Genomic DNA, 17612 nt, shown 5'->3' with positions numbered 1-17612 from the left:
TTGGAAAAATCTGTTTTTGTGTTTGGATCATGAAAAATCGTCTTTTTGCCAGATTGAAATATTGACTTTGGATGAGGCTCAAAATATCTTTTTGTCAATGAACAGATATCATGAAAAGACCTAAACCGTCTTCAGATACAGACTGCTTACAAGCATCAACTCATTTTCTATTCTTTTTTGTGGACTTTGTTCACCCATAATAACATTTGTATTTCCATATTCCATTTCAAAACACAAAGCTACAAAAACTGCCGCATTCACATTTGTTTGCATCACCTTGAAAAAAAAAGGACACTATTGTACAATACCATGCCATGTATGTTTCCATGGCAACATACATTTCTTATTCTTGTTGGTGTGGAACAAAAGAATATATTCTGTTCAGTTGACATTAAATAAGACAACTGCAGTTGTAGCTTCGCTTCGCTTCTATAAAGACAATTATGTAGATGGTTATTTCAATTGCGTTTGCATGTTATATTGCTTTCCAACACAATAATTATAAGTAATTGCAGAAACAAACAATGTGGTGAAATAATTAGCGTCTTTATTTCAAATAAAACCATATTTTGCTCAGCATCGCTCCCCTCAGAAGTTTTTCATGGACTATAGTGTTATTGTCTCTCGGTTTACAGGCTGTACATTCTGCACATTTAGCCAATCCGGCAAATCAAGACACACAATTCATGAAAAAAAGGTTTGAAGGCACAGGTCTGTACATTCGGAAGATTTATATTGCTATCATTGCAGCCAAGACATAAAATAATATAGTCATATAAAGGCATAGGTGTTCATCCATTAGTGTAGTTCACATACATACATAAAGACAGCTGGTTGCTTATTACTGACACATATTTCTGATTCTGTTTGATTATCGCTTGGTTTTCCTTTTATAAATACAACACAAACACCACAGTGATTAAAATCTGACATTATTATTATTATTATCAGAAGAGTTTGATTCTAAACTTGCATAATATTTAAACTGTGTGCACAGGCTACATAATAACCACATTCAAACTATGTACAGTACATAGCAGCTGCTTGCTTTTATTTATTGCTGGTTTTTCTAAATAAAAATAGGCACAATATGTTCTTAAGGACTGGACGACCAGCTGACATTCGCCTGTGGTGAGTTAAACATCGGAAGAATGTTATTGTCTGGTAAAAAAAAAAAAAAAAAAAAGGACATGCAAGCCAAAAGGATCAATAAAGAAAACAAAAATAAGACTTCAGTGGTGGAGGGAAAAGTCAACGTGCCCCTGATAGATAAACAGTCTTTAATCATGAGAGAAATATTATGTATATGATCGTTCATCGCACGGCAATAAGTTACACAAAGCTCAGTGTAAAGAGTTAAAAAGATAATAGTTGTTTTATTAAAAAAACTAACGTTTTATCTGCATCATCACTATATAAATAAAGCTCAACCAAAGTTGGTATATAGATATTAAATTGTTGAATAGTATTTTTACTGTAACATTTTTTTTAAAGCAAATTCCAGTACCATAGTGTCAAAACAAATACAATCATTTGCTGATATAAAGATGTTTTTCTTGCTTGTTATTGGAGATGCACCAATGCTGACGTGATACCGGCCTGATACTGATGCAAAGAGCCGGATCGGGTATCAGTGATGATAGGTTGATCTGGTATCAGATACCATTATTTTAATAAATTAAAATTCAGTCCATTTATATCCATGTTTGTGTTACATTTTGCTTGACATGATTAGGATGTTTAAGTTAAGTCCGATGCTGCCTGACGCATTAAAAAATGATCCCAGTCACTTCCACACGGTGAGACACACATTAGTTAAAAACTGGCATCAGATCAGTACCCGGTATCAGAGGATCAGTACCCGGGATCAGCCAATACCCAGAGTCCGGTCATCGGTATCAGGACTGAAAAAGCCGGATGGGTGCATCCCTGCTTATTATTAAGTGTAATTACTTCAGAGATGATTTTCTGGCATTCTCAAACTAATTTGTCTCTGACTCTTAGAAAGTGCATATGCTCCAAGACCTTGATCGAGATGTTGGAGATGGTGTTTCTCAGTACACGGCGACAACAGCACAAACACACACACACAACAAACATGGCCGTGTCCTTATTGGGCCCGTCTTTATTCAGCAGCCGTTACCTCACATCGGCTTGCCGGTGTTGAGAGCGTACAGGATGTTGGGCTGCTCGTCTATGACGCGGACCAGCAGGTTGTCGATGTACTCCTCCAGCTCAACGATCTTAGAGTCCTTCCTGGACAGGTCCGCCTGCTGCCTCACCACCAGCGTGATCAACTCGTCCTGCGTCAGCTGAGTGAAAGGGCCGCTTTCCACCGAGTCGGCCACCTGAGGGGAATGAAGGGGAAGTTAATTCAGCGTGTGCATTCTCATGAAAACAATGATTTAATACACATATCCTTATTGAAATGTTAAGGGCTTATCCCTTGAGATGATACACTTTTTAGCTCTTTATAAACACATATAACAAATACTCATACATATCACATGGTCCAACTGAGAAAAAATATTTTGAAAACTCATTCTTTGAGCTCAATTTTGGACGTGAAAAAACACTCACTTTGACTGACGTTCAATTTCTGTGAATTAACTCAAAAAAGGTTATAAATGTGTAAATGTAGATTATATTAGAGGGTTAAAAGAGAGTTTATGTAATGTGTCATAGAATTCCTCCTGCAGGAAAATCCAATGTGCTTGCTGTGAGAAGCTACGTCAACAATTCTGCTGGCTTTTTTCGCCCCCAGTTTGTCATTTACCTTTTTTGGTGTTCTGTCCCGGACCTTTATCTCTTTCACAGCAGGGCTGCTGATCGGATTCTGGATCTCCGAGTTCATGGGCTTCACGGGATGAGGCCTGTAAAGGAAGCCCATTATTAAAAATCCCTCAAAAAAGGATTGACTGCAAGTAAGCAAAACAATCAAATAAGAATCTTTTTACATGTAAAGCAGGAGAAAAAGATTGAAACACAAACTCAAAATGAAGACGATTGCCAAGAAATCACCAGCTTTCAAAATAGCCACACCCAAAGTAAATCCATCCACCTTATCTGCCTCTCCATACAACAACAACAACAACGGCAAGATGCCATATATAAGTCTAGATAAACAGTCCACAAATGCATTCTTTGTTAGTAGCCTGATTGAGCTCACCTGCGGGGAGTAAAGGCTAGCCCACCTCCATTGCTATTCTGAGCACTGACAGGCTGAACTTCAGTGTGTGAGACCCATGCCCGGAAAGGTGACTTTCCCCCAGACAAACTCCCCGTCTGAGATGCAGGTTCCCCTTCCTCCATTACTACCTGGAGGGGTTCTGAGAGAGGCGAGGTCGAGGTAAAAGGTTCAGCTCCAAACGCATCCTCTCCATAAAAACTACTTTGTGTTTTCGCATCGGTCTTTGGCGTGACAGCACCATTCCTGGCACTTCTTGCGGACACGACTTGATCAGCGGGGGTCGTTTCTTCTTCGTACACGGGCTCTTGTTGAGACTTGGAAGTCGTGTAATCCCGGGGAGTCGTGGACGGAAGACTCGGTTTTTGCCTCGGTGAAGTCCTTCTTCGGAAAGCAGGACTGAGTTGCTTTGAGTCTTCGTCTTTTTTCATGTGCTCGTCGTGTTCGCCTGAACCGATGCCATTAAAGTCAGCAAAATCTGTCTGTCTGCCTTGACTAAAGATTTTATCAAGATCGTCTGGCGTCATTCCTTGATCTTCAACCTTCGGCTCATTGTGCACACTGACGGGGAAAAAGTCATCTATTTCTTGGTTCCATGGGTCGTTGGAGAGAAGTTCTGTACTGGGGAACGGATCAAACTGAATGGTCTCCTTTGAACTCCTGCCTTTTGTGTCGAAGCTGCTTATATTTGAACTCGATAGTCTACGGAAGTCACTGTTGGTATGTTTGTCCGAGACCCCTGAGTTCAGAGGAGCATCTTCTTGATCTACTGGCTCTTTGCCACCAGACCTCTGTCTGGGTTTGGCTGTGGGTGCGTCTTTGTTCCAAGTGACTCTTTGATCACCTGGTGCTGTCGTACCCAAGTCCATTTGGCCCGTAGGCTTGGGTGCATGTATGGCTGCAGCTGGTGGACGCAATGCCCTCCTCGGTCCATCCCTGGACATCCCCGAGAGACTCTCTCTGCTTGTGTTTACAGGTCCTGCACTTGCAGGCAGATTAGGCCTCATGAAAGACTGGTTTGCAGTAGGCTGGCTCTTTGTTTGACTGGTATCTGCTACTGGTTTAGGGTCTGGAGTTGTGACTGATTTAGGGGGAGCTGGGGCCACTGTTTTTTTTGATGACGTGGGTTTGGGCTTCTGAGGATGTGTTTGATAATGACTCACAGGGGAACTCTCCTGTGGGAGTGAAGACCCGACACTGGGTTCATGCTCCACTGGGCCATCCACACTCATCTCTGAAAAGTCCCTGTGTTTCTGATTGACCTCAGCGATGATGTGGTCCCATCGAGTGTGCCCTTGCACTCCGTGTCTCTTTTGAGGAAATAAGGTTTCATAATCAGGAAGTGGCAGAGACATTCTTCTGCCTGGCTGCAGGCCATCATTCTCGGCGTGTGCAGGGTTTGTGTCCTCACTGACGGGAACGGGACTTCCTCCAGGTTGGTTCCCGTGTGCCATGTAAACAGGTGACATGGGGGCTCGCCTCTTCTTGTCCGACATGTCGAGTGAAGATCCCTCAGGGGACAAATCCACTACGCTGCCACGAGGAGAACCAGACGGGGTTTTACTTATGTTTGGTGGAGCCAGGGACGAGTGGAGACTGGAGAAAGCGTCAGGGGACTCAGACGGGACACTAGAGAGGGTGGACTCAGGGGTAGACTCAGGGGTGGTTGGAGAAGGACACAGCTGACTGGGGGTTTGGCAGTCAGCAGGTTCAGACTCCAGAGACTGAGTAAATCTGCCAAGGAGTGAAAACTACAGGTCAGTGTGACCATCACATCACCTACAGTCATTTGCACCAATGTACAACCCGTCACCAAGTTAACTAGCATCTCCCAAGGCAACAAAAACAAGTAAATTCCCATCTACACCTCACATTATAACACTTCACACTACTTTCCTAAAAGCTGCCAAAACGCATTTGTTCATTCAACGGTCCACTGATCAATAGCAATGACAAACCTGCATACAGAACGTGTTTTTCGGCTACCGTTTCTATTTTTAGCTGCGACTTGCTCACATTGAGAGATTTCGACTACAAACACATTTCTGCTTTCAGATTATCCCACTTAGATTATGCTAGGTATTGCAACAAATTGAACCTAAATATCACAACTACATAACAGAAATAACCTCAATCCCCCGGCTATCGGAACGTTTCAAAACTTTTTTGAAAACAAAGACCGCTGTAACGTAACTGACAAAAGCAAGTACAAGCCTCTTACCATTATGACGCAAGAATGAAAAAGATCCAGGCCAAAACAATAAAACTACAGCCAGTGAAGTTGACAAGAAAACTAACACCGTGACTCAGTTAGTCCTTATAAACTCTGCTCAGTCCAAAACCTGTTCCACAAAACCCTCGCAGACACAAGCCACACCCAGTATCTCATGTGCACCAGAGACCAGACTGGTCAAACTGGTCCTTCAACCATTGGATGGAATTAAAAGATTTGGCCATTTAAAGACAAAGTTGAGTCGACAGAGACAAGACGGAAACTTGTGGAATCCCAAGTTTCAGTGTTGACAGACGATGACATGTAAAAAGTCGTAAACAAGCGTTTTGGTTTTCATGTTTAACATTTCTGTGTGACATGTGCCTCTTACTTGTGCACGGACAACAAAGAAGGGAGAAGTATTTTTTGTTTGTTGCTTTGTAATGAACCCTCTGCAAAGTCCCGCCCCCATGAATGCAGTCTGGCCAATCAGAGCGCAGCACTGGCCAGCTGCAACCAAACACGCTGCTTTTGCTTTTTAATGACCAACGGCTTTAAAGGAACAAGGTTGTTCCTTAATTTCGTGGTCTTCTCTCTCGATCACCAGGTGAAGTGGTGGTTTCACTTTTACACTGTGATCGGCTTTAGCTTTAATCTATAATATCTAACCTGTTTCACATCCTGCATACATCCATCAAACACATATTGTACACATTTGTGTCTGCTTCTCTCTGAAACTGCTTTTTCATACCCCCCAGATTTGATATCATTTATGCAGGTAATGACAGAGTGTATGCTACATGGTGGCTCTGACAGCTTGATGAAGTAGCAGCGGGAGGCGAGGCTTAGCAAAGGGACAATGTGACTACAAGCAACAAATAGCATCCCCAGTGTCATAACACTGAAATAACGGTTAACATCATTACATGACATCAGTGCAGAGTAAGTTGAGAAGAAGACCCACCTGGGTTTGACTGCAGACACTTTGGTACTGCGGTTGAGGAAGGCGATGGCGGAGGGCGTTTGTGGGGTGTGGCTGGATTTCTGATGATCAGCTGGACTCTCACTATCGACCGAAGCGCTGATGGGACTGTCCTGAAACGGATTGGTGGAGTAGTAGGAGGTTGGTTGATCGGGATCTCCTGCTGTGGGTGGCTCCTCCTTTTTCTCCTCCTTCTTCCTGATGATTCCGAACAGAGACGACAGCCTGTCGCTCATGGACGCCTCCTCCTGCCGTTTCTGCTCGTCGGCTCTGCGTCGCTCCTCCTCGAGCCTCTGGTTCACTGCCGCTTCCTCTTGCCTTCTCATCTCCTCCTCCTCCTCCTCCCTCTGGTTCTTCCTCCTTGCTTCATCCTCAAGGAAGCGTCTCTTCCTCTCCTGTTCCTCTTGTTGTCTGCGCTCCTCCTCCTCCTGCAGTCTCTTGGCCTCTACTCTGTATTTCTGCTCTTCCTCCAGCCTCTTGTCCTCAGCTATTTGCCTCTCTTCTGCCTGCCTTCTCGCCTCCTCTTGATGGCGCTGTTGCTCCAGTATTGCCCTATCTGTAGACTCGTGCTGCTTGTACATGGGGACAGGCGCGCCTAAGAAGGACTCTGTAGGGACCTCTGAGGTGTGTTTGCGGATGTCCTCCACAGATCCCTGGCCGGAGCTGTTCAGGCTGAGGGTAGATCCACTGTTGGGCTCGTTCTCCTCGTACACATGGCTGCCGTTGATGCACAGGTTGTTCAGGTCGCTGTTGCTCTGCTTGGAGCGACCCAGTAGGGAGAACGCTCCCAGAGACACCTTGCTGTCGGAGCTGCCTGTTCGCTTGTGTCCCAGGAATTTGAATTTCTTTTTAACTGTGGGCGGGAAAGAAAAAGGGGGCACGGTGTCATTGTTGACATGCAAAACACCATTATTTACCTTGTACTTTGCAGCAGAGGAATGGCAGAACGGTCAACACAGAGGACAGGAAGATTAGGTTACCTTCAGGAGTGTCCACGTTGAGGCCAGATGAGCGGCTGCCACTGAGAGACGAATTCTTCTCAGGAAGACTCCCCAGGGTGGTCATGGACTGCGAGACGTTGCGCTGCAAGTTTGATTTGGGGGCAAAGAGTTTTTTCAGTTTGGATTTCTTTTTCCCGCCTTCTGACTGATTGAGCGACTGCGCGTCCGCTTCCCCCTCGCTGTCCGTGAGCACCTTGCTGACAGAGGGCACGATGGCGGAGGACGAGTCGGAGAAGCCATCCTTTTTCTTCCCACGGACTTTGTCCTTGAACTTGGACATGCGCGAGCGAGGTTTGTCCTGCTGGGAAAGGTCAAACATGCTCGCCGACATGTTGTTTCTCATAAATTGGATATCTAGCAGCACCTCCCCTCTCGCCTTGTCCTCTTTTCCACTCTTGTCCACCAACTTGAACCAACTGCAAACGAAAGAAAGAATGAATCAGGGATTTTTGCAAGATCACACAGCTTTTTTACATTTACATACACTTTTAAAATATCGTAAACCATTTAACCATTATTTCCTGTTGCAGGTTATGTGAGTGACATCAGCTGACAGGTGAAACGGTCTATTAACCTGCATCTTATCAGGTTATTCAGTCTCATATTCAACCTTTAGGGCTTATTTGCCCTGATACAGGAAACAACAGCAACATTGGGAGACACCTGAGCTCGGTCCATTTCACATTGCTCCAGACAAATATGCAAATATATGACACAAGTCGACTCATACAGGAACTTAGTTGAAATAATTTAATTCCAGTTGCAAGAACCGTTTCTGATGCAGCTGTCTGATATGGAAAATGACACTTAACTTAACCCTAACCTTATACTTTATACAGATTTGATGTTTGTGTTTGACAGAAAGATAAACCTGCCACGTAAACAATGCAACCTGTAGGGTCACCAAGGGTATAATTAGGTTAACTAGGTTAAATGCAAGATGAACATAAACATCAACAGACTGTAAGTAACAGCTGTGAGACTGATAGGTGTCATTATCTAGTGTACTGCTTGTTCCAGTTCCTGTTGGAAGCACCACGCCATCCACAGATAAAGCCTCACAATTAAAGCATTGTTCAGGCTCACCCCACATGTCCTCTGTTGCACAGGATCAGCAGCAAGGGAAAGGCAGGAGTGTTCTGGAGAGCCCTTTCTAAAACCATGCAATTATTGCCATTACACACACACCGACACTTACTGCTTGTAATTAAAGCCTTGCCCTTTCTATCATTAGATGTACTTGTAGTGTAGCAGAAATGCCTTTCCCTTGTTAAGACTATTTTTGCTCCACAGCATCCGCCAACTGTTTCATTTTTTTTTTTCAATTGTTTACCCACGCCTGCAGACGCAGTTAACCTTTTCAACCCTTCACTGACATGCAACCGTTCATCTAACATCCAGAACGTACTAACGCTTCCCAAAACAACAGGTAGCATTACAAACTCAATGTTGTCTTTTATCTTATTGTTTCGCATGAACCAAGATTACAATAAAAAGGTGATTTCTTTACAGCACGGTACAGTGTGTCACAGAAGTGAATCATGAATGCAGCAACATGCGTCAGACGGCATTATTTGTTTGCACAAAGCAAATCCTACCCACACAACAGAACCAAAGACATTTCTATTTATAGGTGGCTAAAGAAGAAGAAATACAAAAATGCGAGTCAACCCTGTCTTCTGCCTCGGACCACAAGTTAATATCCACATTACACCATGTAATACACCTGTGCATCCCTGGAAATCCTCTGCAGGCATGAGATGATATGAGATTTATCCTTATTTAATCTTCATTAAGGTGATAATCTTGAATATCGATGACTTGGAAAAGATGTCTAGTTCATCATAATGGTAGAAAATACAGGATTTGTATTGTGATAAAAAAACAGACTCTCACATGTTTTATTTACTTATTTATTTATGAAGGGGGATTAGTTTTTTCACTAAAATGGATGTTCACAAACTTTCATACCCTCACATGTCTACTGTCCAGACATTAGTCACTCCATAGTAGACGGAGATCATTCTTGTGTGGTTGGCGGTCGTAAACTTTCCACCTTCATGAGGAAAACGATTCCTCTGTGGGATTGAGGAATGGAAAGTATGGGCTGCAAACCACACTGACTGGAAGATAATGGCTTATACTTATACATCGTTCTGGATTCTGACGCACTTGCCGCCTTATCTCACCGGGCACGTCTTTAATAAGAAGTAATCAAGAAATTAAAATAGGAGGTCAGAGTTTTATGTCCCTAATAGGACTTTTTTATTTCTTAGATGTCGCCGAATGCAGCAAATTGCAGTCTAAAAATAGTAATATTCTATGTTATGTTAGGGTCTGAATTTAAATTGATGAGTAGTGAGTGAGAGATGTGGGTTATGACTGTAAATGTCACTGTGTGATTTCTTCTTTGATTATTTGGTGGAATATAGCGTGGGCCCTGTTAAGATTCAATCAAACCTTGTATGAGATAAACCGAGGTGTAGAAAACGTTGAATTTAAATCCAAAACACGCCGTGGCTTTAACCAGAGAGAACATCTGGAGTGGACATGGAGTTTCCTGCTGTCACATACTGTAAGAGGATAACAGTCAGGAAACAAGCATGGGAGGGAACCAACATTCCCCAAACACTTTCAAACATGCAGGGAGGCGCTCCGCACTACGTGATGTAATGAAAGTCACACTGAGTCAAGTCAAACATTCCTCTTTTCCCACCCCGAGTCGAGTGTGCCAAGTCCAACAATCACTAACCCCGAGTCCAAGCACAAGGACAGAGAGATCACACTTTGTCAGACCAGCACGGAGGTGGTTCTGGTCTAGTCTACGTCGATTAGGGGCCGGCTGAATGGAGACGATGCATCACTGAGGCTATAAACAGACTATCTGGGTGTACACGTTCTACTGTCTGTATAGAAATACAGAGCTGTGCCCGATTCCTGCTCTCACCGGTCCGGCTAGACAGGTTCCCTTCGGTTAATTGTCAAGGGCACTTCTCTTTCCATGGCTAATGATTAACAGGAGAGACTGTAGTCGTATCGTATGAGTGGATGCCAGAGAGGATGAAGCCAATGAAATAAAATACAGATTCCTCCAAATGATTGCTTTAATACTCAATAAAACCCACTCACATTTTAAATTTAATCTTAAAGATCTCCTTAAAGCCACTGAAGATACATTTGTAAGATCAAACGGGAGGTATTTCTCATGTTGTGTGAATACAAATATGTCGGGATGAGAGGCATTTTTTAATTCCACTGCTCTGATATGTGTTTACAAAATAAATATAGTGGTGTAAAAAAAAAACGTGACTCTTCTGCAACAGCCCAAACTCAACATCTAGAAACATTTAAATTGTTTCCCTCATAAATGAAGGCTCTAAACTGTTAGAATGTGCTGCTTTGTGTTAAGGGATTGTAAACTGAATATCTTTGGACTATGAGTTGATTTGAAGACGTCACCTTGGATTAAAGGAAAACGTGGGAAGAATGGAAATCTTATCGTCCCAACGAATAATAGCGTTATCAACGATAACGCTCAAATAAACAGCACTATAAACTAATTTCAGCTTGAAAACAGTGTATTGTGTTGGAGACGCCGAGGCGGAGCTCCCTTTCAGCAGGAACACAAAAGTGGTCGATGTCACACCCAGTGTCAGCAGGACATGGAAGACGGATAGTAATCCAACACCACACGCCTCACGGCGACAGCAGCAACATCCAATACCTCGCTAACTGGATTTAAAGGAGGCCGGGGAGGCGAGGAGGGAGAGCCAAGGAGTTCAGAATCGAAGGCGCAAGGAATGAACTTTGCTATTAAGTGTAAAAAAAACAACACGTACTGAGCAAACACAAGATAACGTTTGAGATATGACGGTAATAACCAGGAGAATGAGGTCGTTGTATCAACACTGGCCTTAGTTGAGTGATAACTGGCGCTCAGTCTTTACCAAAGGTCACATTTGGAGTCTATATTCAAACCATCTTACATGTAAGGGTGTGTAACCCAATTTAATACTGATTCAGCGATTTATTTTGATTCAGGCCAAGCCCGCGTTACACCCATGTTACGTCAAACCGCAGGTGTCATCATGTAGCACATCTGGGTGTGAGCAGACGGATCTGTATGTGAGCAAATAGCCCCGAGGAATGTGCAAGATTAACTGCAGCGATTGAGCCGACTTCACACCAATCTATGAAGAAAGAAGTCTCAGCCCAGCGTTAGGGTTGGTCCGCTGGAGAGACAGAAAGAAGTCTCAGCCCAACGTTAGGGTTGGTCCGCTGGAGAGACGGAAGACAGAGGGGCTGAGATTTAGATTTCCCACTGTTTTCCCACCGTCTCCACGGTTGTCTCTTTTCTGTCTTATCAGGCGCCAATAAGAGGAGGGAGGGGAGGGAGGGGATGCCTTAAAGTTAACGGCTTGTGTTTTTCTTTCATGACTTATCTAGGTGTCCTGCGTTTGAAGTAAACGGGGTCGTGAAAGGACCGAATCGTTCATTTGTGTCTCTGAAGCTAGACTTGACCGGTTTAGATGTACAAAAGCCAAAATAAACTCAAGGATGGATGGTTTCAGCACTGTGAGGTTTACCAACACATTAAAATGAAGGACGGCTCCAAGATGATGTTAACTTATGAAAACCGAAAGGAGGTTTGTTTTCGGGTTTTGTGAGTGTGAATGGAGACCAGATAAAATGGGTTTAAGATAATACTAACTCAATACTACATACTACTACTACCTCAACAGCACATTCACAGATGGTCCCTATAGCGTTTTGTTTTTATATACATACATTACATATATTTGGTGGTGATATTTAACTCTAAAGGGACAATTACAATTTCCTGAGAGATTAATAAAGTATTCTGACTCTGATATAAAACACAGATGCATGGTGGGAGATGAACCAATCAAATGTTTTGTTTACCCACGTATTTAATGTCAGATTGCAGCTGAGTGCTTCAAGGTGACTTTTGATGATGTATTTCCTAAAGTCATATAATCTGACCCAAGTATGTGAATTGTGAATGGACTATTTATTTATTTATTTTAAACTTCTGTCCAGTTTGCTTCCCGAGGTGATGCTGAGCTGTAGATAAACTGGAGTCACGGTTGAAGCTGGATTTAGAGAAGAAAACTGCCATCAGACTCTTAAAACAGCTGCACAGTTTGCACATATTTGTACTGTTTTATTTATGTATGTATTTATTTGTCACATGCTGCCTTTTAAAATAGCTTTGTTTTGTATTATGTATCTATTTTATACTTGTACAGGGAAACATGAATCTTTACTGTGCATTTTAATAAACTATTTGATGCTCGTCTAAACTAGTGGATCATTTTGTGCAAATCAAACTACAACAAACAAAACACCCAGGAACCCAATGTGAATTGAATTGCCTTTTTTTCCTGTGCAAACATTGGCAAGCCACAGACGTCACTCACTCTGTCTTTTTGCGGGGGGTGTTGTCGTGGAGGTCCAGCAGGTTGACCACCGCCTGACCCAGGAACTTGTCCAGTCCCACCTGAGCGCGGTGCATCACGACGATGTACAGCGTGCAGCGGTCGCCGCCGCTCGGGTGGAAGAGGGGCAGGTCGAAGGACGCCTCTTCCTTCCACACCGGGTCGACACATTTCTCGGACACGGAGGTGGAGAACTTGTCTTTGGCCACCTGCATGATGGCGTAGGCGTCGTTGGTGCCGTTCTTACCCTTGGCGCGCAGGTTCCGAGCCTGGTGCACCGTTACCTGGACGCCGGTGGGGAACCACTGCTGGCTCTGGTCGGCCAGAGACATCTCCGAAAGACCCGTTAAAAGCCCCACCAAAAAAAAAGTTAATCCGAATGGTTTGTTAAATAGCTTACTAATACTATTACGCTAACCCGTTTTCCGCCCCCCTGGACCTCGCCGTCCTCTGCGGCCGTAGATTTAGGGTTACGTTACCTAGCTTGACTTCAGGAAGCCCAGTTTGACGTCGTAACAACTTCTCCCTCCTCTCCGTAACGCGATATCTAAGCACTTTAATAACACTCGAGTTAAGATAAAACGCTCGGCTAACTAACTTCACGCTAGTCCGAGTCTGTTTAACCCAGCCACGACCATCACCGACAAGTCCTCAAGAGGCTTCCATTAAAAAACAGTTGCCTTGTTTTCCCTCCGCTACGTAAAAAAATAACACTTCACTTCCCTGATGTTGGGAGGCCCCGCCCATACTCTTGAGCGCGCCGCCTGATTGGCTAATACTAGAGTCAGTTTATTTTTAGGTCCGTCAGTGATTGGACGATGGAGGAGGCGGTCCCCGAGACGGTTAACTCAGCCACTTACCGGGAGTCAGTTTACCCACGGAAAATGGGACAACTCCTGGCACACAAACTGACTTCAGAGATGCTTATTTAACCCTTAAAACCATGTCCAGACGAATTATTTTTCTCACTTATTATTGGTTTAAAATTGTAACGCATTATGTTTCTTAAAAATACCAGAATTAATCCAAATATTCAAAAATAAATGAATAAAATAGGTTTATAAAGTAGAACTATAAAAGTATAATTCAATTCAATTGAATTTATAGTGTTACATCACAACAAAAGGACACTTTTCACGTACAAATCTCCCTTTTTTTTTAATTAAGATGAATATTTTTTGGTTCACCAGGACTGGTGAACAGAAGCTCAAGGTACAGAATGTTCAGGTTATGACTACTTAAATGATGTCAGATGGCCTGAATGCAAACACTTGAATGTGCCAAGTCATCGCCTGAACAAAGCGGTATGAAATCACTTCATCTTTTCCCTCTTACTGTGTCCCCAACTTCATCTGTTCAGCCAGCCTTCCTCCAGATGTTAAGAGCAAATTGATTTCACGCAATATTCCTTTAATAGTTGATCGTTTACTGAGGTTGAATGTGAGACAAAATATTTCATTTCTTTTTGTAGGCTTGTGTAACACGAGGAAGTAGAACGACATTCATTTATGGATAATTAGAAATGTGAATGTGATTGACAGTCACTCCATTCTTCAGCAACGCAGCAGGCATTTTTGGCACACATTCAAAAAGAAATCTATTACAATTAAAGTGTCTTATGTGTAAATAATTAATTGGTTTGTCTCGCATTCATCCTACAACTTGAAAACTACTAACACATTCAGATAGAGAGGTGAAGATAAGACCTGTAGGTAACCATGGCAATGAAAGGCATGCAGAGATGATTGTAATGACACCAGATTCATGATATACCTGGACATCATGACACTGAATCAACAAGACAAGTCTAACTAAATGTTTAAATATAACCAGAGGTTCAATACAAGTCACGGTCACATGGAATGAAATCATTCCCATGTTTTACATCCTGAATACATTCTGACACTTAATGGTTATAACAAATAGTATGTAATTCTCTAGATTTCACGAAGACTTCCTCCCAGAGAACAATGGGGGAAAGCAGTAACAATGAGTTTCATATAGAAACATTGTTTCCTGTTGATGTAATTTCCTGTATTGTAAGTGAATTGACTAAAAAAAAAGCAGAAGTAAGGCGTAGGCATTTGTATGTCTGCAGCAAATGTGAAGGCAACATTTTTGATTGAATTTATTCAATTCAGTCAGGCTCCTGATGTGTGAAAAAGTATTTTATGGACACTCCATGGGGAAATGTGAATACCAACCTTTTTTTAATGTCGTGTCAGCATGAGTGGACACGTTTTAAATTACAAAACCTGTGTGATTTGACAGATTTGCAAGCCAACATATCTCAGATCCCTGGAAATGACTGTGAAAAGTTCCTCTGCCACCCAGGAGGGGGCAGTCATTCCTACATCATTTCTGCTGGAATTGAATCAAGTGACTGGGCAGAAGAAAGCACATTGTTTTTTGTTGTTGTTTGTTTTGTTTTTTACCCCTGGTTTTTATTGTTTCTGAATTCATTAGATGATGTGAGCTCTGTCAGTGCAGATGGGAGCAAAGCAATACAAATGAAACACTTATTTAATCAAAAAGTCTCGCATAGCTTTGTTTTTAATTCACTCAGAGATTCTGTACAGCCAGTCATGCTCCTATAGTATCCACACACACACACACACACACACACACACACACACACACACACACACACACACACACACACACACACACACACACACACACACACACGCCATACAACAGCATACATGAGCACACGCAAACGCTTACTTGAAGCAAACAAAAGGGTGAAAATTTGTCCACAGATTAAATGCAAATAGCTGTACTTTGGAACCGGACCATCTTGCATTCCATTTCATGCTATAGTTGATATGCATAGAAAAATCACAACTAAAAACAGTAAAGCTTTCATTAAACATCCAAAATCAACATCACATGCCAATTTCAGAGACATCTTGTACATTTTCTTGTGTGAAATGAATAAAAAATAAATGAGTATCTTATGTTTGAACATGACAATTAAAAAAAAACAAAAAAAAACCTGCCTTATTTTTTTTTTTTAGCATTTCACAGCAAACTTACAATGCTATGGAGGCAAAAAGTACCAGTTTAGGGTCCTGGATGCCTTCATGATTTTATATCTTAAATTATATAATTATTATAATCAAGAGACCATTAAAACATAACCAAATCATTTTAGTCCATTGAGGTCATGCATAGAAGTTCACATATAAGTATAGGTTACACTGTGGTTTCACTTTTCCACAAACCACTCTTCATTCCGACGGAGCTCTGCGATTGGTCCGTGCCACTCATGTCCTGCTCCAGCTCCAGCACTGAGTTTTTAAGGGTGCCATTTGGCGCAGCGGCCCCCGGCACAGTGGTGGTGACACTGTTCAAAGGGTAGGAGCATCGCTTAGTGTCCCGCTCCAGTTTCAAATTGTCTCTGCTGGCGCATCGTCTCTGAGCGCCGTGCATGGCCGCTCTGCTGGCCATGGTGGGCAGCAGGGGGAAGGGTTTGCGACTCCCGCTGCTGCCCCCGTCGCTTCCCTCTGACGGGCTGGTCGGCACCGACTGTCCGAAGCGCTTCCCGTTGGCGAGCGGGCTGGCCTGGTTCTCCGAGAGGCTGTGGTGGATGCTGCCATTCTCACTCGTGGCCTGTTTGTGAGCCGCATGTGAGGAATTGAGGTTCTCTAAACCAACGGGTCCCAAAGCTCCCAGGCTGCCCCCGCCTCCAGCAGTCCTTAGAGCTTTGAGACGATAGTGACCTCTGCCCTCACCCCGATGGTGATACTGGCTACTCCCTTGTTTAGTTCTGCTGCTCACTTTCCTTCTCTGGGGATGCACCGGGGCCGCAGTGTTAATGGTGGGCAGAACATTGTTTGTGGGCTTGGTGGTGTTGTCGGTACTGGTGCTGGTGACGGTGGCCGCCGGGGCCCGTGCGGCGTTGTTTGGATTGTCTTGTGCCACCTGCAGCAGGTTGGTGAGCTTGCAGGGCCCGGGGCCCACGCTGCTGATGCCGCTCGGCGTGGATGACGACCGGGCCGACGACGAGTTGTGAGAGTCTCCCGGCGGATGGCAGCTGATGAAAAGTTGTGATCCCTGCTCAGAGGTCTGCACTCCACTCCCGGTAGTGCAGGTGTGCGTGTAAGTAGACATGGGATGAGAGCGGCCGTTGCCGGGGCAACACGCCATCCACGAGGCCTGCACGTCCAGACGTCGGAAGCAGTGGTGCACCACCAGAAACACCCCCAGGACGGTGGCGGCCATGCCGTACAGACAGCTGAATAACAGGCTAGTGTGCCCCGTCAGCCACATCGCCATGGCTCCGCAACACCACAGGACCACAAACAGGAAGTGGGTCGCCACCAGCACCAGGAACTGTGTCTTCAGCGAGTACTGGTCCTCTGGCATCACAACAGGGATTACTGGTCCCGCTGCTGAGTCCGTGGAGTGGAGGCTAGTGCTTCCTGCCAGTGCGGGCTGGCTCTCGGTCACGGGAGAGGACAGGGTGGTTCCTGTGCATTCTTTGGCCACGCGGTGCCTCAGGCGAAACACAGTGCACAGGAAGTAGATCCAGGTCACCAGCACCGCTAGGCCAGCGGGGACAAAGAAAGACCCCAGACTGGGGCGCCACACCAGCCAGCAGCTGCAAAGAGGCAACAGAAGAAGTCAGAAGGGTCAGAGCAAAAACAAGGACACGTCTGTCTGTTCAACATATTGCACCGAATTATTCACTTCAGCACCAAAACAAAACAGCACAAAGTCAAGGGGCCAAATGGCTGGAGGAGAAAAAAAGACAAAGGGAAGAGAG

General features: G+C 44.0%; 3 protein-coding genes across 5 annotated transcripts in view; all 3 read right to left on the bottom strand.

Annotated features, from left to right (window-relative positions):
• The window catches only part of LOC311023766 (AP2-associated protein kinase 1-like), a 166665-nt gene that overhangs the window by 80061 nt on the left and 68992 nt on the right, over positions 1-17612 (bottom strand). The window lies entirely within an intron of this gene.
• Positions 528-13544, bottom strand: rab11fip1a (RAB11 family interacting protein 1 (class I) a). Of its 2 annotated transcripts, XM_084025799.1 has the most exons (6): positions 12824-13544; positions 7362-7798; positions 6364-7234; positions 3170-4921; positions 2777-2873; positions 528-2348 (listed from the first exon to the last, which is right to left on the bottom strand). In XM_084025799.1, the coding sequence occupies exons 1-6, from the start codon at positions 13171-13173 to the stop codon at positions 2145-2147; spliced, it is 3711 nt and encodes a 1236-aa protein (XP_083881925.1). In that variant the 5' UTR covers positions 13174-13544; the 3' UTR covers positions 528-2144. The 2 variants fall into 2 exon arrangements, with proteins under 2 accessions (XP_083881925.1, XP_083881926.1); XM_084025800.1 differs by lacking the exon at positions 3170-4921 and having other exon boundaries at positions 12824-13537.
• The window catches only part of adgra2 (adhesion G protein-coupled receptor A2), a 37416-nt gene continuing 35071 nt past the window's right edge, over positions 15268-17612 (bottom strand). For both annotated transcript variants that reach the window (XM_084025004.1, XM_084025005.1), the window contains one exon: positions 15268-17447. In XM_084025004.1, the coding sequence (XP_083881130.1) occupies positions 16040-17447 (1408 nt within the window). In that variant the 3' untranslated portion in view covers positions 15268-16039. The remainder of the gene's footprint in view (positions 17448-17612) is intronic.

The sequence above is a fragment of the Eutrigla gurnardus genome (assembly GCF_963514095.1).
Source record: "Eutrigla gurnardus genome assembly, chromosome: 13".
Taxonomy (NCBI): Eukaryota; Metazoa; Chordata; class Actinopteri; order Perciformes; family Triglidae; genus Eutrigla; species Eutrigla gurnardus.
The sequence above is the reverse complement of the archived record's forward strand: the minus strand, read 5'-3'. Positions and strand labels throughout refer to the sequence as shown.

Excerpts from the sequence above, each read along its gene's own strand:
- rab11fip1a (XM_084025799.1), bottom strand. The coding sequence starts at position 13,173 with ATGTCTCTGGCCGACCAGAGCCAGCAGTGGTTCCCCACCGGCGTCCAG. Across the intron at positions 4,922-6,363 it reads GTGTCTGCAGTCAAACCCAG|ATTTACTCAGTCTCTGGAGT; the intron begins GTGGGTCTTCTT and ends ACTCCTTGGCAG. Across the intron at positions 2,874-3,169 it reads CTAGCCTTTACTCCCCGCAG|GCCTCATCCCGTGAAGCCCA; the intron begins GTGAGCTCAATC and ends CTTCCTTTACAG.